This window comes from Diorhabda carinulata, chromosome 8, assembly GCF_026250575.1.
Source record: "Diorhabda carinulata isolate Delta chromosome 8, icDioCari1.1, whole genome shotgun sequence".
Taxonomy (NCBI): Eukaryota; Metazoa; Arthropoda; class Insecta; order Coleoptera; family Chrysomelidae; genus Diorhabda; species Diorhabda carinulata.
Window position 1 is genome coordinate 9,266,009 of NC_079467.1, and position 25,275 is coordinate 9,291,283.

Sequence of the window (25,275 nt, forward strand, 5' to 3'; positions counted from 1 at the left end):
TTTGAAAGGTACTTATGGATTTGACAAAGGCAGAAGACTTTTTAAGTGATGTAATATCTTCTAAACCATAAATTTTATCGAGTTAAACAAAGAGTACCTTTTTATCAAAAAATCGATTGAAAAATTATTTTTGCTATATTTAGATTGTACTGATTATACCTGTAAAAGTTTCGGGTTGTTAACCATTGAGCGTGAGCTGCCCTTGGCCATATTATTTTGGCTCATACTATACGATTCGGACTTTTTCCCATTAATCCCGAAAAGAAAAACCCTTTATAAATTAAATGAACTTGCCAAGTTAACAAAATGAGAGCTTCTACGCTCTCTAGGTATGAATTCAACCAATGACATAGTTTTACGTATGAAACATTATACGAGAGCTGCTACTTAAGTTCTGAGATATGGCAACACTTATGTGAATATGACAAATCTGACATTGCTAATCATAAAATTTGACATTTTTAATGGTGAACGTAGACAGAACATGTTGTCATACGAGTTCTGTACAATTACTTGAAACATTCATCTTCCTATTTTCCTATGACTTTGGACGTGGACAAAAACAACAGCAGTTTATTAATCAACTCGCTCCGACTTTTGATGATGAAGTACCATCTCGAGTCACCGTGTTTCGCTGGTTTACCGAATTAAATCAAGGTCACACTTCGCTACAGGATAAATTTTGTGAAGATCGTCCAAAATCAACATTTGTACCAAAAAACATCGATGCTGTGCGTAAACTGATATTGCAAGATTGTCAGGTGACATACCATGAGATTCCGAATGCATAAATTCAATATTACGTGAACTTTTGGCTGTCAAAGATTTTTTCGCATTGAATACTGCATAATTTAACAATCGTGTCAATTGGTACCAGAAAATGCTGAAAAAATTCAATCGCGGTGCTTCAAAAGACGCTTATAAGATCGTGACAGGCGACAATCATGGATCTATGCTTATGATATCGAAACTAAACAACAATCGACTGTATGGATCTCTCAAGACAAGACAAATCCAACTAAAATTGGTCGCCGGTTTTGTCGGAATAACTGGACATGTCGCCATCATTCCATTAGAACCACGTAGGACGGTCAATTCTGAATGGTTTACATTACAATGAAAGCTCTCACATATTAGTTCAAACAAAAACTTTTTTGAACAGTCAAAACTTGAATTGATGGGTCATCTGCCATACAGTCCTAGTTTGGCACTCAATGATATCTTCTTATTCTCGCAGATCAAAAATTAATTGCGAGGTCAACCTTTTTGTACACCTGAAGTGGTAGATGCGTGCAAATCACATGTTTTGGAGGTACCTCAATCGGAGTCGGAATATGCTTCTATAATTATTTAAAACGCATGCAAAAGTGTATTGATCTTAATGGAGAAAAACAATAAAACAATATCCAATTATAAATTTTTGTTTTTATTTGTCTATATCAAAACTTTCGTAGCGACCCTCGTTTAAAGATGAATATCGCACAAGTTCATTATTACACCGGCTTAGAGCAAGTTGTCGGTCCTCTCTGGATTCTGTTACGTTGTACGGGTTAAAGGTTAAATAGACAGGATTTATCGAAATAACGTTTTTATTTGGTGGAGAGGATTCTCGTGCAATTTTTATGAACAATAAGTTGAAAAGTGCTTTAATCATTTCATCGTCCTTGAAGAAGAACATAAGGAATATCATCGAATTTATACGGAAAAGGTGAATATTTCTTATTAGAGATAATCAGCTGATGAAAAAGATTGTAAATTGTTGAAGCACTCTACAAGCTTAAATTCGAGGTGAAATGTCACATTTGCCTATTTATAATATGATCTGGCAAAAAATTGAATATATTTAATATTGATATTTATAAGTTTCTGTTGAAACACGAAAAAGATGGAGTGACAACCTACTGCCATAATAAAGAAATATAGCGATTGATAAACAGGCGTTAGACCTATTGTGGAAGAAAGAAGGAGATCTTTATAAAGGCATTTCATTTTTACTTTTTATGATTCTACTAGTACCTTGTACATATTGCAACACATGTGTGTATTATGGATGAAAACACCAATAGAAATGATTTTATTAATTTTAATTACGTTATCTTTTCAGGGTTACACAGAAAGGATGTTGAAAGAACTTGCTGATATTTCCACTGGCACTTCTTCATATCAGCTATTATACACCTTAAAAAAACTTATAGAACATCGAGATACAAACAGGGCTGACATTTTGAAAAAAGTGAAACAACTAATTACAGATTTGGAAGAATCCAACAGTTATATCAACATGGCATTGCAATATATTCCACCTCTATCATATGCCTTGTAATATTATGTTTAGTGAGATTGTATTAACGTGTAATTTAGATTTGAATGATTAAATAATTTTTGGTAGATTAGTAGTTGTTGTCATTTATAGGGCGTTACGAAGATTTAATACAATAAGAGTGGCCGTACACAATCCATTAGCTTCGTCCTCTCAAACCTAACCAAACTTGAAATATATTTTTAAATTAAATAGAAAACCTAAAAGATATTGTCCATACTCGTCACCATAGATAAAGGATAGTGGGACTCGTCACAGACTTGCAACACAGTTTAGCTTTTAAAAACGTTTCTTCAAACGCATACTTCATGCAAAACAGCGGAGATTGAACACATTTTGGAAAAAAGAGAAGTTTTCAAAACTTTTAGAAGTACGTGAATCAGAATAAGATAGTTTATTCGTTTGATTTAAATGGTATATCAAAAAAAGTATTTTTTTGTATCAAAGTACCATGACAATTTGTCTTCTTTAAAAGCGTATTCGTTTGTGACATGTAATTATTATTTTGTAAACAATGACAAAACAAAAATGAAAATACAGATTTTCCTGAAATAGATAATACAAAACTATCATTTCAAGAGCTTCACTCCCTGTGGTTGCCATAATTGGATTCTCATTTTAGCAAGACATCATTCATCGCTAAAGTATTCTTTGTTTTCATTGAAAAATGCTTTTTTCAAAATCCAGTAGAAGATGGTAATTAGTACAGGATAAATTGAAGATAACCATAAAATCATTGTCTAATACAAGATGTGAAAGTACTAATGCTACAGTGAAATGCTAAATGTAGCATTTATTATTTCGATACAATTTGTAACTGGATTCAAAAATTTCGGGAAAAAAAACTCCAATAAAGTACTGCATACGCCTACGAATCCATAGAAATTAGTTGTAAGATTCCAATGACTTTTAGAGAAAATACTTCATAAAAAGAAAATGTTCAATGATGAAGCTGTGGATGAGCCTATTGATTCCGCTGAAAGTTGATTTTTTCATTACAATGATTGGCGCCGTGATACAATATATCAAATAAGATTACTGCTTTCACTGAATATTACAAAAATTTTGGATTATTGTAAGACATTGCTATAAGAATTATGTTGACTATGCCCATAAGTACAGCTTCCACAGAAAGAAGCAGGTTTAGCAATACTCTTAATGGAAGCAAATTTATCAGCAAGATTAATTACAAATCCTTATTAGAGGGCTTCAGTAAAGTAAAAAACCGAAGAACCTTACTTTTTTAAAAAATTAAACCACTTAAGTTTCAATCTATATTCTTCCATCACTCATTTACAATATATTTTTTCACTTTCATAAGTAATCCTATCGTATCAAAGCATGTATGGTAAGATGAATTTATTGGGTAGATCTTGGGATCGAAAGAAAAGGGGTCTCATTGATACGACTTTGCTTATATCTATATTAGTACATCCAGCATGTACTGATCTAGTCATTAAGAATAAACCTAACCGACTTGGGAGGTTTTTTTTTTCATCTAGGCTAAAAATGCTGCTAATACAAAGTTCTCTGAAAATCATTCCCTCACTATGTCCCTATATCCAGATTAGAACATTGTCTAAAGTGTTTATTAAGAAGTTTTTAAAAAATCTATTTGAAATTATGACTTGTCTATTGTAAATACAACAAAATGTCTCTGAATTTAGGATAATAAGTCATTAAATACTTGTCTAATGTTAATTCAATATTTTTCCTATGAAACATAATCATTCCCTCACAGCATTAACTTTAAGTTTATTAGAGTAATTGTTGGAAGAAGATTTCACTGTTATTTTTCAAAGATTACATTTTATTCAATTATTCTATCATAATGAAAAATGAAAAAAGTTATTATAATATTTTCATTTTGATGGCGTAGTTAAGTATGTTTTTAGAGGTAGAAAACGTAGCGAAAAGCTAGCTGGTAACGAAAGGTTATGTTTCAAGATTTTTTAGGTTATGATTTGTTTTGTCATTCCCTCACAGTCATTTCTTCATTTTAAATAAAAGTGACGTTTGATGAGTTATGTGGTAATGACTTTCAGACAAGAGATCATGCGCCCTTCGCAACGATATACAGGGGCACAAATATAAATGTAGTACTCCTAACATCGTCAAAACTCATTTGTTCTGGAGACTCTGATATTTTTCACTTCTAGTAAGATAAATAGTACAAATATCAGAGCAAATAAAGATTGCATCGATGCAATAATTTGCATATTTTTCATTAATTTAATATAGGTAATTTCGAGATTTCATGAGAATTACCAATGTATGTATGACTATTGTGCGAACAGCCGTACTTCAAAAACCAATAGGTGAGAAAAGTAAAAGGTTTTAAATGTTAAATGAGTGGGCACGCCTTAACATAAATCTCGTAAATCACCGCGCGGCCCTAGCACTCATAATAGCACTAGAACAAATTTTCAAAAGTGGAATATTTTTACTCCACTCTCATTTCTGCTTACAACGCCCCAATTATTGACTTACGTCACCAGCGCCGATCGAGCTTCGTCTGCCAAGTTACAGCAGCATCCACACCCCGTTGTTGTGTTTTACCAACCTGTCGTATTAGTCGTTGTTATAAATACTGTTTTATCAATTACAAGTAATCGGTTTTTTGTGAAGATCATTTCGAGTTAAATAGATAATTTCTTTTTTAATCAGCATATTCAAATCTTATGGGGTAGCTTCACGTATTATTATAACAATAATGTTTTGTGATACTTGTGATTTGATTTTTTTCATTTTTTGCATTGGCGTGGCGTCCGTACGAGATCTAATCTGAATATTTTTTTAAAGTGAAAAAATAAAGTCGATCTGAATTTCATGACAAAATCTTAAAAATGTTCAAACTTTAGCACTTGATAGCTCAAAAGAGTATGAAATTATTTCGATCTGTCTGTTTACCTGGTTTATGCGCAGATTTTAACATTACAGGCATAAAATCGTTATTCATGATAAAATAACTATCCATTGCAAGGGGAATGTATTTGCTCTATTTTTATCAACAGCTCTCATACACAAGAAAAGCTGATGACGTAGAACCTATTTGGAACGGATCTTGGACGGTTTAAAGAATTATTGGTTGGCGACAACTTAATTCCGGTTTTGTAGTAGAAAATAAAAGAATAGTTTTCAAAAAATTCTGCAAACTTCGAAATAAATGGTAATCAGATGGTGCAAGATCAGGGCTGTATGGGCGATAAGGCATCACTTCTCAGCCAAGCTCCAATAGTTTCCCACAAGTTGCAAAAAATGTGTGATGCCTTGCATTATCATATGCATATCACTAAACATTTCCGATTTGACACTTTTGGCCGTTTTTCTTTGTTTGTTTCTTCCAGTTTCATTAATTTTGGGCAGTAAACATCAGAATTGATCGTTTAGTTCCTTTGAAAACCTTTATAATCCCACTAAACTCACAGTCTGAGCTTTTTTGTTATTTTTCAGTTTTCGGTGTGGTTTGTGCTGGTTCATCGTATTTGCTACATGATTGTTCTCGAACTACGTTGCTGTACAGGACCCAGTGTCGGTTTCATTTCGTTTAAGGTGCATATCGCAAATGTTGATTCTTTGTGTTGAATAAATTTCTTTCGAGCACGACGTACCCAAATTTCAAGTTTGTTTACTAGCACAAGACATATATGTAGCCTATTTGCAACCTTTCGAATAGTTATATGACGATCCTCTTCAATTATGATTTTGATTTTGTCTTTATCAATTTCAGTAGACCGACAAGAATGTTGCTCTAAGGGAAAAATCTCCAGAACGGAATATTTATACCAATTCTGACACGTGCGCTCTGTTAAGAAATCAGCACCATAAATTTCACATATTTGTTTGTGAACCGCAGCAGCTATCTTTCCTTTGCGGAAATACAAAAGTAAAATATGCCGAAAATGTTCGTTTCTGCATTCTATTTAAAATTAGCTTTAATAAAAATCACGTAATATTTGCTTCTCTATCAGGTGATGAACGGCAAAGTACAGCACTAACAATAAGTTATTCAAAATATAAAGCAAGACTCTCTATTAGTAAAAAGCCAAAGTACTTAGTTGCCAACCTTATAATAATAAACACTATTATTCTTGTAAAATTAGGTTGATTTTATTTTCGTTAAAAAAGAATATACTTTTTCCAAATTTTTCAAGTCTATTGTACTAAAGAAATAAGTCTAAAATCAGGTTGTAAGTGACAATAGAGAGTAAATTGGTATTTTTTTAGATTATTCAAATAAGTAAGACTACCGATAATTAATTAATAAATATTTCGCCTTTAATGCGACTTACAATAATCAAAAAAATATATGTTCTAGTTCTTGACCATTCTCACTTACCCATAAAAATTTATTTGAAAAAAAATGATGCAATATTTTGAAAAAATAGGTTAAAATTCGGTGGACAGGCCATTATACAAAACATTCATTATTTGATATGAGATACAAGTATTCGTTCTGTTACTTTAATAATATTTTTGACTTAATTAACGAACAATGTGTAGTAGCCTCATGAAATTGGCGACAATATTTATTTTAAATGCAGCTCGAAATGCTTTCACTGTTGGGTTTCAAGTGGATCTTGAATTAGTGTGCCTATGAGTAAATAATTGAAACCTTCATTTTTTTGATCACTTGCAAATTGTTTAACGGAGTTAATGGTGAGAAGAAAACCATCAAAGCTATCAGGTCTGGTCAAATTTCCCTTTTTTCCAACTTTATATAGATTTTCCAATAAATCATATCCTGAGCTTAAAGCTGCTAGCACTTTTGGATTCGTTCGCTGAGAACACGATTACACGGTTTTGTTGAATGTAAACATGTACTATCAAATAAATTGATCATGGTTAGAACAAAGTTAGCCGTATTTTTAGCTGTACTTGAAATAAGTTCACCAGTTTCCAAAGATGTCATTATGGGAGAATAAACACTGTGACTCAACAATTGGGCAGCTAATTTAACCTTCATTTTCATGTGCTTATCAGTCAGTTTCAATAAGGCTTTTCCTGCTTTGCTCCTTTTATCAAGATCATAAACTTTTCGAATGTCAGAAAAACTTATGAACTGCCCATTAAATATGAAACTATTGTTCAAAAAATTATTTCTAACGCATTTCAACATATTGCATCAAAAAAAGCATAATATTTTTTCTCATTATGAAAAAAATAAGGTTGGTTTTTTGTTAACTCCCAAATCCTTTATGAGTTTCTGATTGATAGTTGATAAATCACATACTATGCCTATAGTGTCTAGTTTTGTCTCACTAAGTTTTTCCAATGCCTTGGTAATTATACACCATAAAGAAGCATATGACACCACCATTCGATACAAAGTAGGCAATAGGAATTTTCCAGTTGCTATAGATTCCTCTGATCATGAGAAGTAGAGCTGGCAGTGAAAGGCTTTCTTCCAAACTCGCCCAGATCTTCGAAACCCTCAATTAAATCTGTTTTCATGTTGTACTCAAGATTCATCTTAATAGACATTTCCACGAACATCAGAATACATTTCTTCTTGTAAGGCAGCATCTATCCGCCTTTAAAGTAAGGTACATAGAAATTTTTTTATTGAATCCAGGTTTGCAACGGAAATTGGCAACCCATGATTTCACTGTTGATATTGCTGGCAAAATAAACCCTTTTTGTCGAAAATATCTGTATGTCTTACGTCCTTTATAAAATAATGACAGGGCAGTTTTCTTTTCAGATAGTAACCATGGGGATTTCATCTTATGTTGTAATTGCATATTCCCAAGAGATTTTGTAAAATTCATGAGAGTTCCTTCTCCATCCAAAACGTGCGCAGAGAGTTGCGTTTTCATAATCCTTTTTTTTTGTAGCTCTCAATTGAGTATTCAGGTTATTGACTTTTTTCCTAGCGTTAGTTAGTTCCTTTCTCAACCGTTCATTTTCTTCTTGCAATGACTGCTTCCTACCTCCAATTTCCATAGAACAAGATGATTGGTTCTGTAACTCTTTCAACCACTCTTCATCTTTATGGTTACTGATAGAACTATCTGTCATGTCATCATTTCTGGAATGAATCAGGGCAATAAAATCACTATTTGAATATGTTTGTGAATGTGAGGAAACATTCAATTGGATTATTTGTTCATCCAAATTTTTCCTATCCAATTCACTTTCTGAACCTTCATCATTTTTGTAGCGGAATGCTACAGAAGTAGTAGGCAATCTTTTAGATTGACTAATATTTTCACTGAAATGTTTGCTGCTGATCAGCTTATTTCTTAGTGATTTCTAGCTTAGGTTTGCCAAAACAGCATTACCTGAAATAAGGAACATCAATGTTAACAAACATATTTATTGTAATGGTTATGGTAAAGTAGTATTTTTTTATGTTCAAAAACTTTAAATTTATTTCATTTCAATAACGGGCATAAATGCTATAACGACTAGTAGTACCTTATTTGGAATTTCCCTAATTGTATCTTATATCATCGTCGGAATGACAGAATTTTCCCGAATTATGTTTAGATAATTCCATACTCAAAAACAACTACACATCATTGAAATTTCTTGGTATGCTTACAACAACGGTAAAAACACTCTCATATTTATCTTTAATAAGGGTTTTTAAAATCAAACAAAAAAGACCATTCAAAAGAATTGTAACAAAACCAGAAATAAAAAATATGCAAATAAGTATATACATACCAAAGATATTTAAATAATCTGATTTTAATATAAACATTATATTCATTGGCTTTGTATTGAAAGTTGTCCTAACAGCTACTACTAAAATTTTTTTGTCAGTTTTATCATTGTGTTAAGATATTTATACAATGGCCTCATCTTTACTGATAAGTGTACCAACTAACCCAAGACCGGTCTTGGTTTCACAATGGAGAGATAAAAGTTATAATAATCGAAAATATTATTTATTGTATTATCTATTTATACTTTTTGGATTGACCACAAAATAATAAAGAAATGTTAAAACTGAGCTCATTGTTGAGTTAAATATATTTATATTACTACTGGTACTAATTTAACAAAATGGTTTTATTCACAAATATAGCATTACTATATTACTATATTCTTACCCTTAATAGATACGAGGACAAAAATGAACAATGGACAAAAATAGTGATTATATTATGGAGGGGCATTACATTGATTAAAAAAGTCCTTTTTTATATAGAAAACGGAAGATAATGTTTAAAGTAAAGCTCTCAGTACATTTTTTGACAAAATCAAAACGAGTATCTAAGACAGAAATGTTTGTAAGAATAATCATTAGTGATGTTAGTTATTCGAGATAAAAGTGTGCTATATCGCTTAAATTGACTTATAATTATAATAAATAAGCATATCCTCATTAAAAACCTATATGTTGCCTCGTGAAGGCACGAAACGTCGTATCGAAGATTTGTTGGTACATATCTATAGTAAATTTGTATTCAAATAAAACTAGTATTTGATATTATTTCATTGAAACATTCTATGCTGGATAAAACAGAAGCATAATTTTCATGTATAACTTAAGAATGGAGGAAATTATAATTTTCTCTCTAATTTTACTATTTTGTCAATATGTTATGGCATAGAATATAGTATTATAACCATAGTATAATATGTGATAAAAAAAACATATACATTTGAACAGGTGAAGTTTTTTCCTTATTGACAGGATAATTTCCAAATATAAACACACAGACACATTACCTTATTATTATGTGCTGAGTTCATAAACATTAAAAAATAAAAAAAAATACTATTTCAATTTTTGTGAAATATTAAAGTTCAGTCATTTGTATTCGGTTAGTTATGTATATTTTCAAAAATGTTTTATTCTATTCTGTTTGTCTTTACTATAAAGATGGCTTCTAACTTTAAATTTAGGTATGATTCAAGTACTTTTGATAAGTTTATAAGATTGAATGGATTTGGAATTTGCAGTAAATTATTGAACTCGTATAATATGCAATGCGACCATAATACAAATAAACTCATTATCAGAAAAAACTATTGGACGAATCATCTTTTATTTGACGATAATTAAATACCTACTTATGTTTAGTCTTGAACATTTGTAAACAATCATTTAATCACATTCACTATTTTTTATTTCTTTATGAAAAATAATTGTCTTATTAGGGAGAATAACTCCCGAGTATATATTCCGTTTTTGACATCTGGTAAAGTCATTCACAGGAAATCGGTACATTTTAATTGTAGGATCTGATCTCTTACTTAGTCCACACTTCAAATAAACACACTTATTTCCATCCATTTCTAAAAAATTGAAAAGAAGTGATTATTTGTTATATAAATACATTTTAGTAAGTAGTTCGTTAAATATACAATTTTTTTTTTCGAAATTGTAAGCTGTAGCATTTATACATCTAGCGCCTCTTATAATTTGAATTATATTAACTAAGAGAGTATTGAGGTATATTAATTGTAATAATATCCACTTACCTTAAAATGTAATATATATCCAAGTTCAAAGATTCTCAAATAAAAAAATAATCCAAATGTACAACCAACGAAACTCAACAATAACACAACGAACACAATACAATAATGAACTCAAATTGCAACTTTACTATAGGCACCCAAAATAAGAAACTTTACAACACAGCTTAAGGGTTGAATATAATATTTCAAATAATTTTGGTTCCATCTGCTATTGGGGTAATTCGGCAACCAAACCTAAGATTATATACTCGACCAAAGCTAAGAAAACACGAATTCAAGCTACGACGTACAGTAAAAAAAGACGTGCTGTGAACGCCAACTCTCCACTGCCATCTATTGTGGCAATAGCAAAGCGCAACGGAAATCCCTACAAAATAATGCTTAGCAGAGAAGAAGAGACAAGTCTGATGGTTCAGTCGATCAAAGTATGGCACGAGAGACTCTCCCATCAAAATGTAGAGTATGTTAGGGACATACTGATAAGGAAAGGAATGATTATGTGTGCATAGGGTGCGCATATGGCAAGCAACATCGATCCTTACACCCAAACAACTCCAATACAGCCCAACAGCCATTATATCTTGTGCATGTCGACACTGGCGAGATGAACATCCCGTCTCAATGAGGCGCCAAGTATTGGCTCATGTTTAAGGATGACTTAACCCACTACCGAAGCTGTTATTTTATAAAGACGAAAAGTGAGGCCCCAGAGAAGATTGAGAGCTACCTGAGACTTGTTTAAAATCAGCTAGGAGAGGATAGTGAAGAGTCTGAGATCAGATAGTGGCACTGAACTTAAAAATCAAAGCAGAGCGGAAGGGTTGAGAGAGAAATAAGAACGATTGTTGAAGCAGCCAGAGCAGCGAAACATGCTGACGAGTTGGACGAGAGACTGTGGGCAGAGGCAATGAACCATGCGATCTTCACAATCAAACAGACTGGAACCATCAACGTACCAGAGAAAAGTCCAGCATAACTTTGGTTTTGAAGGGAAATAAAGATTGAGAAGTTGCGACCATTTGGATGTGAATGTTATGTGTGGACGCAAGCACAGAAGAGAGGTAAGATTGATAGAAAATCAGAAAAGGGAGTTCTGTTTGGTTGTGACATTGATTCGCCCTGCTACAGGATTCATCTGAAGAAAAAGAGGGTAGTTAGCTCAGACAATGTGATATTCGACGAGGAAAAGGTGCGATTAAAGCAAGGCACTGACATTGAGACCAGAAAGCATAGCGGACAAGCAAGAAGAAAGCAATAGCGAGTGAGACGAAGAAGACGAGAACTGGAAGACTGAAGAAAGCGCCGAGGAGCCATGAGAATGAGAGACCACAGCCAGCAGAAGAGCCAGGAAGGAGAATTTTGCGAGATTGTCGGACTTTGCAACCACCACCGAGACTGAGAGATTGCATACTGGACTCTCGTCGTAGAGGAAAGAGTGCAAAAATAGCCATGATTGATGAAACAGAAGACATCCCGGTGAGCGAGGCACTCAAAAATGAGAAGTGGAGACAAGCAATGCAAGAGGAGTACGACTCACTCATGGAAATGAAAACTTGGAAACTGGTTGACTATCCAGAAGGAGTGAAACCAATCACTTGTCGTTGGGTACTTTGAGAGTAAGTAGACGGTAGATACAAGGTCAGACTCGTGGAAAGGGGATTTGAACAGAAGGAAGAAGTGGACTATGCGGAAATCTTCAGCCCCGTAGCCCGCCATGCATCGATTCGCCTACTCTTATGCCATGCAGCGTCAGAGAAAACGAAGTTGGTATCATCCGATGTGAAAACAGCGTTCTTGTATGGAAACCTGGAGCAAGTCATTTACATGAACCAGCCTGAAGGGTTCGACGACGGATCATGGAAAGTGTGCAAGTTAGATAGGAGTCTCTACGGACTCAAACAAGCTCCAAGGATGTGGAACGAGAGAGTCACCGCTCATTTTGAAAAAAAAATATGCCTGATCAACACAGACGACGACCCATGTATTTACTATAACAAGGACAAGAGCATTATGCTTTTACTCTTCGTGGATGATGGATTGGTAGCTGGGAAAGATGAAGAAGAAATATACAAACTTTTAGGCGTGATAAGCAAGGAATTTTAGATCACATTCAGTGAGAAAGTACAAGACTAGTTAACGTATTTGGGAAATGGAAATCAAGATCCACCAGAATGGCATCTTCGTGAATCAGCCTCATTACACGGAAAAGATTTTGAGAAAGATTGAGCAAGGGATGATCACCAAGAAGACAGACTTCAAGAGCGACGAGCCACTTCCAGGAGCAACTATCGCGAAGCGATAGGAAGTTTGCTGTACTTAGCTACAATCACTAGGCCAGACATCAGCTTTGCCGTGAACTACCTAAGTCGATTCTGTGATAAGCCCATGAAAAGTCATTAGGTGATGGTGAAACGAATGTTCCAGTACTTGAGAGGAACAGTGACAGCAGGAAGCCACTTCGGAGGAGACAAAGAACTCATGGCACATACCGATTCAGACTTTGGAGAAGACCCTGAGAGAGGACAGTCGACGAGTAGAGTGTTAGTGATGAGAGGGGGACTAGTAATTTGGTACTCACAGAAACAGCGTCTGGTAGCGACTTCAACTGCAGAAGCCGAGTACCGAGACGCGGTGTCAGTGATTGACGATGTGTGCTGGATCAAACGAATTGCACTGGAACTTGGTATTCTGGAAGTTAATCAGCCGATCATCTTGAGTTGACAACATGTCAGCCATACACATGTTATAGAACGCACACGAAGAAAAGACGACCATAGGAAAGAAACACATTGAGATACCACGAAAGTACATCCCGCAACACGTCGGCAATACTGTGACATTGCAACACGTCCAGAGCAGCAAGCAGATTGCAGTCACTGAACAGAACAATCTTTGAAACGCTCCGCTGTAAATTGATCAAGGGGGAGAATTGAGAATTAATCAAATTAACAGCTGATCCGACCTATCCCTATCTCCCACTATTTTGTTTTATATAGTTGGTAGCCATGTTTATATTAATTTCTAATTTAGTTAAATTGGCAGGGGACAAGCACTCTTAGATATGTTCAAGTGACAGTGAAGTAGTGACAAAAAAATTGTGACCGGCAAACGTGCTACAAATTGTAATTTTTAAGAACTTTTAAATATTGAGTAACAATCCTAAGTTTTATTAATCAAAACAAGTATCATTTATTCATCATTTAACAACAAAAAATCCAAAACCCACTGAAAATAACAACATTTTGTCCTCGTTTTATCGAAATTGGATCACTGTAAAGCGCGAAATATTTCGAAATATCAACATTTTTATCTACATGCAACGATGCCATCAACTTCGAATGTATGAACCACAAGGTCGATTATTTTTCAACTTTATTCAAAATTTCAAAATAAATAAGCACAATATTTTTTGTTATTTTGGAAGCAAATTATATGACACCATCTGCCACTTTATGAAATTCTAGAGGTGTGCAATTAAATTCTTCACGTCGTTCTTCGTCTTCCAATTCTTCATGTAGTTTGCTTATCAGTATTTATCCCAATTACAGATACCACAATTTTCCTAGTATCTTCTTCTTCTTTTATTAATACTTAATCTTGTTTTTTCTACTATTGCGTCTCTTCAGAAGTAGATGTCCAGCTTTCGTACTATCTCATCCTTTCAGCCCATCAATCTTTCATCATTCTCTCAACGTAATCTCTCCAATATCGTATTTAGGAATTTTCAGATCTTCTCTTATAGCTTTGCTTTTCATTCGATCTCTTAGACCCACTCCTATAATCGTTCTCAGTGTTTTTATCTCTGTTGCCCTCATCATGTCCATCGTTTTTCTGAGTGTTGGTATACTATAGTGTAAACAGTATTGTTGGTTGAAAAAAAAAAGACAAAAGTTGGGACATATCAAATCTTTTTAAATTTTCGTCCAAATGGTCAACTTTTCACTAAGCACTACTTTCCTATTTTTCATATTTATATTTAGAACAATTAATTCGATAAATTGACTACAATATCCAATTAGTACCAAGCTGAGTGCTTAATATCCCTAAGCTCTCAAGTAAATTCCAAATGCGACGTAAAATTACAATCTTCTATTAATAATTCTAGCACCATGCTTTCTTGTATTATTTTTCCAAATATTACCTCATTAATTCCAAATGTCAAACTATACACCAAACTGCTAAATATCTACAATTGACAAGTAAACACAGCATACCAAATAGCATTGATCTACTGATTGTTGCCGACATATTATGGAGGTGGCTGTCAAATCGGCCTCGGCAGAAACAAACCTTTATTTCAAAAAACACTTTTTGGATGAGTAATATCAGATAAATAAATGCAACTTCGTCACAAACTTATATTCACAAAATCAACTTTCCTGATACTGGGAGATCGAAAAATGCTCTCGGGAAAAAATACTCTTTCTAGAAGAACGGGCATGTGATGAAGATGTTTCTCAAAATTCTTTTTGCAAGTGGTAGATTTGTAGTTTTGTACCAAGGTTTATAAAATAAACTTGTTGATATCAAAATCAAATCAAATAATTTGCTGTTTACAGCTGGACACTTTTTCAGCTTTACCCCTATTCCAGACCATTCTCCTTACCTCTAGCCTCCTACTGATTAAATTTTAGAGTAATGACGAAATAACGAGTGTTGATAGATTCTTTTTCAAAAATTTTCTAAATATTTAAAACATTGAGATATTATCTTCAAAACATTTGTTGACTAAATTTATAATTTTTTTAGTAACCCTTGTAAAAAAGGAAATATTAATAATAAAAGCTATATGTATATATATTTATTTTGAAATATATCAACTTTAGGCAATATTATCTACCAGCCTCACAACTTCAGGTAAATTTTCTAATTTTTCATACAATTTCTGACAATGATCTAGTTCGAAGTCTTGTAAATCTTGTAATTTTAAAGGAACATACTCAATTTCAGCACTATTAACTTTGTAACCTATTTTTTCTAATTCTGTAACCACTCGGGTTAAATTCGTTTTACCGCAGGTAAATTGGAGTATATTGTTTTCTATCACTGTTACATCTTCTGCACCCGATTCTATTGCGTGATCTGTTGCTAGCTCTAAAATTTCTCCTTGGGATTTATTAATCATAGACTGGTGTTCAGCTTCTATTCGTCCTTTTTCGTCAAATAAATGTAAACCGCCTCCCTCACTGAACTTTGACCTAAAACAAATTAATAAGATATGTTTTTATATTATATTCTAATAAGTATATAAATCTAGCAGTTAAAAAATCAGAAAAATATAAGAAATAATGAACACCAATAATGAAAAAAAAAAAAATATATATATATATATATATATATATATATATAAACTAAAATTATCATAAGATAGTAAAAAAAAACTAGATTCAATTTAACTAAAGCTTGGTTTCTTTGATGGTAATGTTTAAATTTATGCAGTAAATAAAGGATAATTATGAATCACTGGTTAACCAATAGAAATCCCCATTTTGCTATAAAAATGTGGAAAACTTCTGACCCTGTCTATTAGTGTTCCTTCGTCTAAAGAACATTGCTGACTTTCAGACATCCCTCTTTCCTATTTTTTTTATGTCAGTTTAGAAATAAAACACCTGACTGACCTAACGTATTCTGTTCTAATAACCTCACAAAATTAAGAAATTAAACTAAGAAGTTATAAGTTTGCGAACTCTAGTATACTTTTAATTTTTGCATGAACCACAAGTACCATTTCAGTGTCTTCCAACTAGTAATTTAATTTGTTATTTTAATGGTACTTTTTAATTAAGGTTGCATAAACCAAGCTTTAATCTACTAAGTACTTTACTCTGCCAAGTTCAGTATGATATAGACGTTTATGCGCACTTTATTCTTGAGACTACTAACTATTGAACTGGGTTTTAACTGTCACTTATCAGAGAAGTTTAGAAGGCTTCGTGCGTTGGAGCCTGCAGATTGTGTCTTTATCGAAAAATTCCAATATTTCGTTGTTTATGTGGTTATGACGTCGTTCTTCTTGACCTTTAGCAATTTTCTTGATCTCTTCTGTGATTTTTTTTATATGGAGTTCTGGGTGTAGATCTTTAATGCGGACATACTAAGGCGTGTTAACTATATTCCTTAGTATTCCGTTTTGGACTCTTTGCAAGCAAGCATAATTACTTTCACTAGTACATCCCCATAGTTGTACACCATGTGAGTATTTATATATCGGCACCTTATTTTTCATAGAAATTGTGAGTTTTTCCGTAGTATCCAATATATATTTTAAATCTGAGTTTAAATTCATCTGGTTTCTTTTTGAAATATTCCTGCCACTTATAGGTAGAGTTGATATGTGCAGATTTTCCCTCATTGATTTTAATACGCCATTTGTTAGTCTAGACCATACATGAGCAAACTTTTTAGAGGGGGAGGGGAGATAAAACAAAAAATTATAATGAACTTTTTTTAAACATTACACACAACTTATATATGCTACAATGGTTAAAAATTAGTGAAAGAAGTTACGGAAATTTATTATTTTTTAAAGCGTATGCGACAAATGAAATTGTGCCCTAGCTTAAAAAGTTGTTTGTAATCTAGTAAAAATTGGGATCAGCTGATTTGGAGAAGTGAAGCTGAATTGTCGTCAGTCAATCGATTTCTAATGCTGTCACAATTATTTTCTGCGCGTGAGATTTCAGGTTTGTGAAACTTGATTTTGATAGGACTTTGTAGAATTCGATTTTAAGAGCGTTGAAAAATAATTGCTTCAATTCAGAGTTACATTGCAACTCAATCAACTGTTTGACTGATTCACAATTCAGATTAAACGGCATGCTGAAAATGTCCAGGTCCAATTCGATAATTTTGAAGTCTTTGATTGTTCGTTCAACATCTTCGTGAAGACATTTCACATTTGTCTCATATCTCTAAAGTTTGTTTCCCGTAACTACACTAGTTTTTAGTCTTGAAAAATGAGTAGTCATTCTTGACTAGTTGTCTGGAAAATAGATTTAATTGCGTTTTGAAATCTTTGATATGACTCCAAATATCAGAGGTTTATTGATTTCTTTGTTGAAGTTTAAGGTTCAATCTATTGATGTGACCAAAAGATCTGTAAAAAACGAAAAGTCCGAGAACCAGGCAATATCTTTCAAATGTTCACACTGATCCAGTCTTTTTTCTTCCATAAATGAGATTATTTCGTCTTTCTGATCCCAAACTCGTTCAGTAACCTTTCCTGCACTGACTTACCTCACTTTAATGTATTAAAGTACATCAGAATAATCAGACTGCAATGACTCAAGAAACTTTTAAGATTGATGATTGAATGCTCGTGAACGAATGCTATTAATAAACTTACAACAACAGCTTCTTGATGTATGAGAGAATGAAGAAACACAACTTCGTTTCCAGGAAATTATTCGTTGCCGACAACACCAGATATTTCGCCAACAAATATTGTTAATAAAAACCTTGAAAGATGTGATAGTTTCTTTCATCCAATGCAAAAAAAAAGAACTTGAGCTTGCCTTTTTTGAATAAAATTGTGAAAGAAATTGTTTATAAACAACTTTAATTCTAGAAGTAATGGTTTTTGAAACAAACTTACTGTCTCACAATATTTTGTATTTTCAGGACATAAAACATACTTGGAGCAAACAAGTTTTTATAAATTCGCCAACAGAAAATGATTTGTTACTTTTCGCAATATTGTAACTGGCATGTGTAGTTAGCTAGCTTTTGAGAAGAAAAATACTTTTCATTTTTTGGAATTACACAGCATATGCCTGCAGAACTTTTATTTGAATTTCTCTTGAAAATGGATACTAACATCCATGACTATTCGCAAAGAGATTGCAAAAAGGCTAGAGGATAATAGACTGAAACAAAATGTTACCTTTTATTAGAAGAGACTACCACCAAAAATGTTTGGGATTGGGGATTTGGTGTTAACGAAGGTCATTAGCAATCCAGCAACCGGAGAAAGTAAAAAGCTGCTGTCGAAGTTCAAAAGATCTTTTAAAAAAGTGGAATACCAAACATGTATAAAGTTAAAGAGGACATTCACACAGGTAGATCCAACCGCCCATATGAAGGAGTGGTAGCACAGTGGAACACATTAAACCTTTGGATTTAAAAAAATTTTAAGGTAAGAATCAGCACTTTGATTGCAAATAGGAGCACTTTGATTGAAGAAATTAGCACTTTGATTGCAAAAATAAACCCGTTGCTGGCAGAAAGAAGCCATCGATGGCAAGAAAATGAGCTTTGATGGATCGGTCACAAATAGATATTATTTTTTTGATTTGTTCAGATAAGTCCTTGACAGAAAGTTATTGAGGACAACAGGTCAGGATGGCCGTGCTATATGCGTAACTGGCAGGGTACCCGCCTATGACAGCCAGATATACAAAACGTGTTGACTCAACCATCTAATAACACTAATGATTTATTCCTTTGTCGTTTCTTGTAAAGAGTGAATGTCTACGACGTTTTTCATAATTATAAATATAAAAGTTAATACCAATAGTGCCTTCATATTTATTATTCGACTGCCTCGACCATCCAACTAAAATTGTATTCAAATATGAATTAAATTATGGAAGTTTTTATATTTTTCAAATGTTTATCATTTGAAAAAAATATATAAACAAAATTAAAACATACTTACTGATGCTTTTTTAAAATTGTACTAATTGCCATTTTTGTTATATGTAACTGATTGGTATACAGTTCACATAAAATGAAACAGCTTCCTGGTCCCCTAGGAGTAAAAGTAATAAATTAGGAATAAAAATATTGAAGTAAATTTCTTTAATTTCTTAAATCTTTTGATATGTTTATGATTCTAAAGGTTTTTCATTTCAGGTCTCTTCTGTTTAAAAATTAGTTTTCTTTAATAATTTTTGAAAGACAAATTATTGAAAAAAAATATTTTTAAAACCGACGAGACCTAAAATCAAGACAACATTTAGAAGCATGAATATTGAAATATTGACTAAAAAGGGTAGAACAGATTTTTATTTAACAAATAAATTCTATATTTGTTATTTTGTGTAGAAATTGAAACATCCTTTTGACACGTATTCATAATTATTTTGCAGTAAAAAACAAGCAAGGAACAAATGGTGTACAGTTTACAATCACATATATTTATAGATTTTACAGTATGGAACATGTTCCACCTGTAAAATATAGAAATGCAACGTAGACCAGGAACCACCAACAAAAGGCTCAAGCATTTGCATGGCAAATAATTAGGGTCTTCAAACCCTTGGACATAGAAAAAAAATTCAGAAATAACTCAAAAAATAGAAAGCCTAGTAGTCTTCTGTTTTCAAACGCACACTTTATGAATTTTTTTAGGTTATCAAAAATACTTATATCACAATTTTTTGTTAATAGATTACTTATTTAGTATCCTTTCAATAGTGAAAGAAAATTTGGAAAAATTTTAGGGATTCGACTTCAAAATGATCGATGCGCGTAAAAAATATTTACATCATAATTTTTTGTTACTTGTTTTCTTATTAGGCTAACTTTGTAATAGTTAATGTAAACGTGAGTTAAGCTGAAAATCTTTTTCATTTCTAGTGTCTAATTATAAACTTCTAAACATAATAATAAAACTATAATAAATTATTATGCTCATAAACAACTAACACCTAAGGAGCCTACAGTTAAGTAATTAAGGCAAACCAATGGAGCATGTTTTATCTTTGTGTTATGTTTTATTTATCAATTCTCACAAATGAAGTTATCCGGAGGCTTCAAAAAGAGCTTTGTGACAAAACTACTGAGGAAGTGAAATAGGCTTGAGAATATATAGGTTAATGACATAATAAATAGTTTCCATCAGGGTATGGTTCACTAGCACAAATAATATGTTTATAGAATAGATTTGAAGGGTAGGTAACACTATCCAGGCACTCACAAAACAGCATAGATATAACATTGTGGATGTGTAGTTAAACTGGGGTGGACTCCTAACAACTACTTGCCAATATCATTGTAGCACGTTTTCAGTCGTACAGATGTGTTTTCGTTTTATTTTGATACCTGAAATGGGTGTGAAAAAGTGTTTAGTTTCAAATTGTGGGTCAGACAACTAAAGCGTTAGGTTAGGTCTCATTTTTTTTGTTTCGTTTCTGAAACCTTATTGATGGATGCATCATATTTAATACCAACTTTCATCCAGTTATTTTTTGAAACAATTCAATGAAATTGCATCTACCAAAACGTTCATGATCACAATGACTATTAAATTGTTTTGAAAGATAATTGAACGAAAGATTATTTTGAATGATTAATTTGAAATATGCCGCCGAAAACAGAAAGGGAACTTTTGTTTCCATGTTTAGTACTGTTAATGAACCAAGAGATAGTGCTGAAAGGGGAACTCGAGTTGGCCATCTAAAGAATGTGGTTGATTGTTTTCATTACACCAATGAACTAATTTAGTTTTTAAGGTACTACAAAAAATCAGTTATTGCACCAAACTAATATCAAATGTGAGGTTATTAAGTATAATTTTGTTATTCCTTATGTCAGTTACCTGTGACTTACTTTATTTCTAGGAGATATTTTTTGTTTTGGGATTTATCACTTTCACAACTTTTCAATATACTCTGCACTGTGGCTGTAGGCATGTTCATTCTCTTTGCTTGCTCCAAAACCTGACTCAATTGCAAGTTTCGTTTGGGATCAGCTGATCCTCCCTCTACAAAAAATAGATTATCACAAAGACAAAAAGTTAAGTAAAACACTCATAAAGCTATACAGTTTTAAAGTGAGTTAGAGTTTATATCGCCTTCAAATTTATTGAGATATTTTTATTCGATTGTTCTCACTGAACATGAATAAAGAGCACCAATAACAGAGGTTATTTCTTTGAAAAAACAATTTTACATAGGTACTTGAGTAAAAATTATTTTTCAAAAACTTCAAGTTAAATTTTGGCTAATACGCTGGGATAAATTTGAATAGCAACACATGAAACCATATACATCTGAGCTTGTAATTTTTTTGATGGCAGAAAGTCAGCGGTAAATACATGAAGGGGATCCTATTTCTAATTTACCTCTTAACAGATAGAGGGAGACAATTACAGTTATCTTAATTTTAAGGATCATCAAACTAGACCTTTAAAATTTTTTACCAGAATGATGTTAAACACTTTGAAAATGAGATGAGAAATAAGAATTAACCTATGAGAAATATTTTCAAAATTTTTCCGACCATTCTCAACAGTAAGGGATATTTGGGACACACAGAGTAAGACACAAAGAGTCTTCGAGAACAGCATGTCTTCAGTCACAGGGGGAAGATTCTGATATTTTGGGGTAGTGAGACATTGCTCCTGCTTAAAGAGCTTGGGTTTCTTCTTAAGTCCAAACTTTAAGAGTGGTCTGTTGGTGATTATGGTAATGTTATGACAAAAGGTCTGATTCAGTCTGATGTAGGATATACGTTTATAGCAATGCGAACACCAATACAAGAGTAAGTTGTGGAAAATATCTCAATTTGGTAAAAGGTCATTGTTCTGAAGCAGTCACATTGTTTCAAAGAGCCGAAAATAATTTGTAGGTTGGTTGAGTTTATTTTGTTGCAATCTGGTTAGATTTGATTAATTTTGTATTTTCGAAATGATGAACATCTTTCCAATCATTGAAAAAAATATTAGTGTTCAGCTTTAAAAATTAAATAGTAAGTCAAAAACATTAGAGAGGGTTGTAAACTCTTCATAGACTCGAAAACATCTTGATAATATTATGTAAAAATAACCAGTACTGTTACATTGGCTAAATAGTAATGTACTGATATATTCAGAACTACAAATAATTTAGGATGTCAATAAATTTAAAACTTTGTGCAAAGTATCATAGTGTTGCAAAAACATACCTTGAAAAGCTACTTTTATCTGCCTTCCTAACTTTGTAAAAACTCTGGCTTTTTCTGCATCTTTCGCTCCTTTTATGTGGCGGATATTTGCCCATTTTGAATGCCCCGCAAGCCTTTTAGGTACGAATATATTGCAAATACAAATATCAGTTAAAAATGATTTGGTAAATATTCGGTTCAACATTACTTGGAAATAAATTTAATTCTTATTAATAAATATTATGACATCTTATCTTAATGTGACTTTCAGAAGTTCTAATAGAGGTTACATTCACTTTAACTTTCTTCTTTTTCTGATTAATGTAAATAATTAACTGAGATATATTAATTATGTAATTTAGTTGAACAATTTATATCAGAAAATAGTAAATATTTCGATTTTGAGAATGAATGCTAGAGTTTTGATGATAATGATAACGATAATAGTTTTGTTTTATCTATGGTAAGGAGAATTAATGAGGTGTAACCAAGTCATCGACGTCGATAAATAAATGGAATGATAACGATAATAGTTTTGTTTTATCTATGGTAAGGAGAATTAATGAGGTGTAACCAAGTCATCGACGTCGATAAATAAATGGAACGGACACGTAGGGCTGCGAAAGTGAGGCCAACTGAAATAGCTATATTGTAGTATCACCGTCGCACTCTTTCTCATTGCACAAATGACAAGAACTAAAATATTTTCATGTATTGAATCATATCTTCGTTATAAATAATTTAAATATTTTTTTTGATTCTTTCTGTATACCTCGTCAGGTTCAGATCGTTAAGTTAAATCCCAAAAATAATAAATTCTTCGCTTTTTGTAATAATTAAAATGTGATACCACAAATTGTTGAAGCAGTGTTTTTATCATAAAATTTGGTAAATATACTTTAAAATTATTTACGTATCCGGAAATCAATAGGCCAATCACTGAGACACAGACTGTTTTGTTTTTCTCGAGTTGAGATTCATTTATATATTTGATCCGTTTCTCTTATTTTTTTCAACTATTGATTATGATTTTGGAAACCAAGATCACACCTCCCCTCACTACCAAAAACCAATCTAAATATTCACTCTCCACCTTTATCATATGCTGCAGCTATCTCAACAAAACATTCACCGCCTTCTGTGCCCTTACGAGATCAGGCCATCATTATGCATTCTATCCCCAACACGGTACTATTTGACTACATCAAATCAATAGGTAGTATCGTCTTTCCTAAAAATGTCTTTTTGTCATCCAGAATATCACACGGTCGCATATGCATTTATTTATCATCGACGAATCAAGTCGACGAACTTCTAAAAACCAACCAAAGCATCCTAGTTAATTATAATTCAATCCCTATACGTCGGCTCATATCTCCCACCAAAAGAATACTCATTTCCAATGTTTGTCTATACATTCCCCATTCCGTCATGAAGAAAGCACTGCTAGGCCTAAGGTTATCCATCACCTTTCCTATATCATACGTCAAATGTGGCTCACCTGATGATGAATACGCACATGTGCTCAGCTTCCGCCGAGTAACTTACGTATTACCAACCAATAATGATTTTTCTCTTCAAACTTTGACTGTCATTAATCATGAAAAAACAACACACAGTATATTCATTTCTACCGACAAACTTGAATGGTTTCTTTACAAACAGGCTAGGCACACTGCTGATTCATAGCCCAACACTTCCATTCCTCAAGATCCCTCTCCCAAATCGAATGATTCGGTCAATCTCATCCCTTCCTTTTGTGCTGACCCCAGTGTCACTACTAATACTTCAGTTATTCCCGTAGTATCCTCGGAGGACACCCTTTCTCATTTTCCACCTCTAATTTCCTTATCAAAAACTAGCGAAAAACGTCCTCGTTCGAATGACTCACCACAGACTATATCTCCTACTGATCTTCATCCAGATCCAATGCCTCCTCCCGAATTTTCAACATCTAGCTCCAGAAACCTTGCGAAAAAGAAGACCAAAAAATCTAAGCCCCGAATCACGCTCCGTTATACATAAACAATTCGACGATTCTCATGAATCATTTTCCCTTACAGGCACCCAATTAATTGCGTTTCTTGAAAACACGTATGGCATCAATGACCCCCTCCCCGAAGCCAACAAATTATTTCAACACAATCCTTCTTCTGATCCCTAATTTATCCTAATATAAAAGAAAGATCTTTTAAAAACCGTATTACACGTCTAATCAATAGAATTAACTTTAAACTTCATCCCGAGCAAAAAACTCTTCCCGAAATGTCTCTTACTGATGATGGGAATACCACTGACTCCTCGTCATTATCTCAGTAAATACTCTCTCCCTTCTTCGTAAACAAGTACATTCTCCCTGATACAGTGGAAGTGCGATGGATTTTATCCTCGACTAGAAAGAATTCAGAAAATCATTTCCTCTCACAAACCTGATTTTCTTTGTCTCCAAAAAACCAACTTCAAAAGTGATCATAAACTTAATTTGAGAAACTTTGAAGGATATCATTATATCCGTACCAACTGCATAAGAGCCAGTGGCGGTACTTAAATATTTGTATCCAGCGACATATACTCATCCCACCTCCCATTATCAACAAACCTTGAAGTAGTAGCTGTCACTACTTAGTGCCCCAATAAACTCACCATTT

General features: G+C 33.0%; 2 protein-coding genes across 2 annotated transcripts in view; one reads left to right on the top strand and one right to left on the bottom strand.

The window, feature by feature from the left end:
* The window catches only part of LOC130897066 (uncharacterized), a 33,617-nt gene extending 31,229 nt beyond the window's left edge, over positions 1-2,388 (top strand). The window contains exon 5 of the mRNA XM_057805634.1: positions 2,105-2,388. Coding sequence (XP_057661617.1) covers positions 2,105-2,323 — 219 coding nt within the window. The 3' untranslated portion in view covers positions 2,324-2,388. The remainder of the gene's footprint in view (positions 1-2,104) is intronic.
* Positions 2,389-15,549: 13,161 nt separating this feature from the next.
* On the bottom strand, positions 15,550-22,977 carry LOC130897010 (translational activator of cytochrome c oxidase 1). The gene is made up of 4 exons (XM_057805483.1): positions 22,649-22,977; positions 21,314-21,467; positions 19,419-19,511; positions 15,550-15,957 (listed from the first exon to the last, which is right to left on the bottom strand). Exons 1-4 carry the CDS (start codon positions 22,830-22,832, stop codon positions 15,582-15,584), a joined length of 807 nt encoding a protein of 268 aa, XP_057661466.1. The 5' UTR covers positions 22,833-22,977; the 3' UTR covers positions 15,550-15,581.
* Between the last annotated feature and the right edge of the window lie 2,298 nt (positions 22,978-25,275).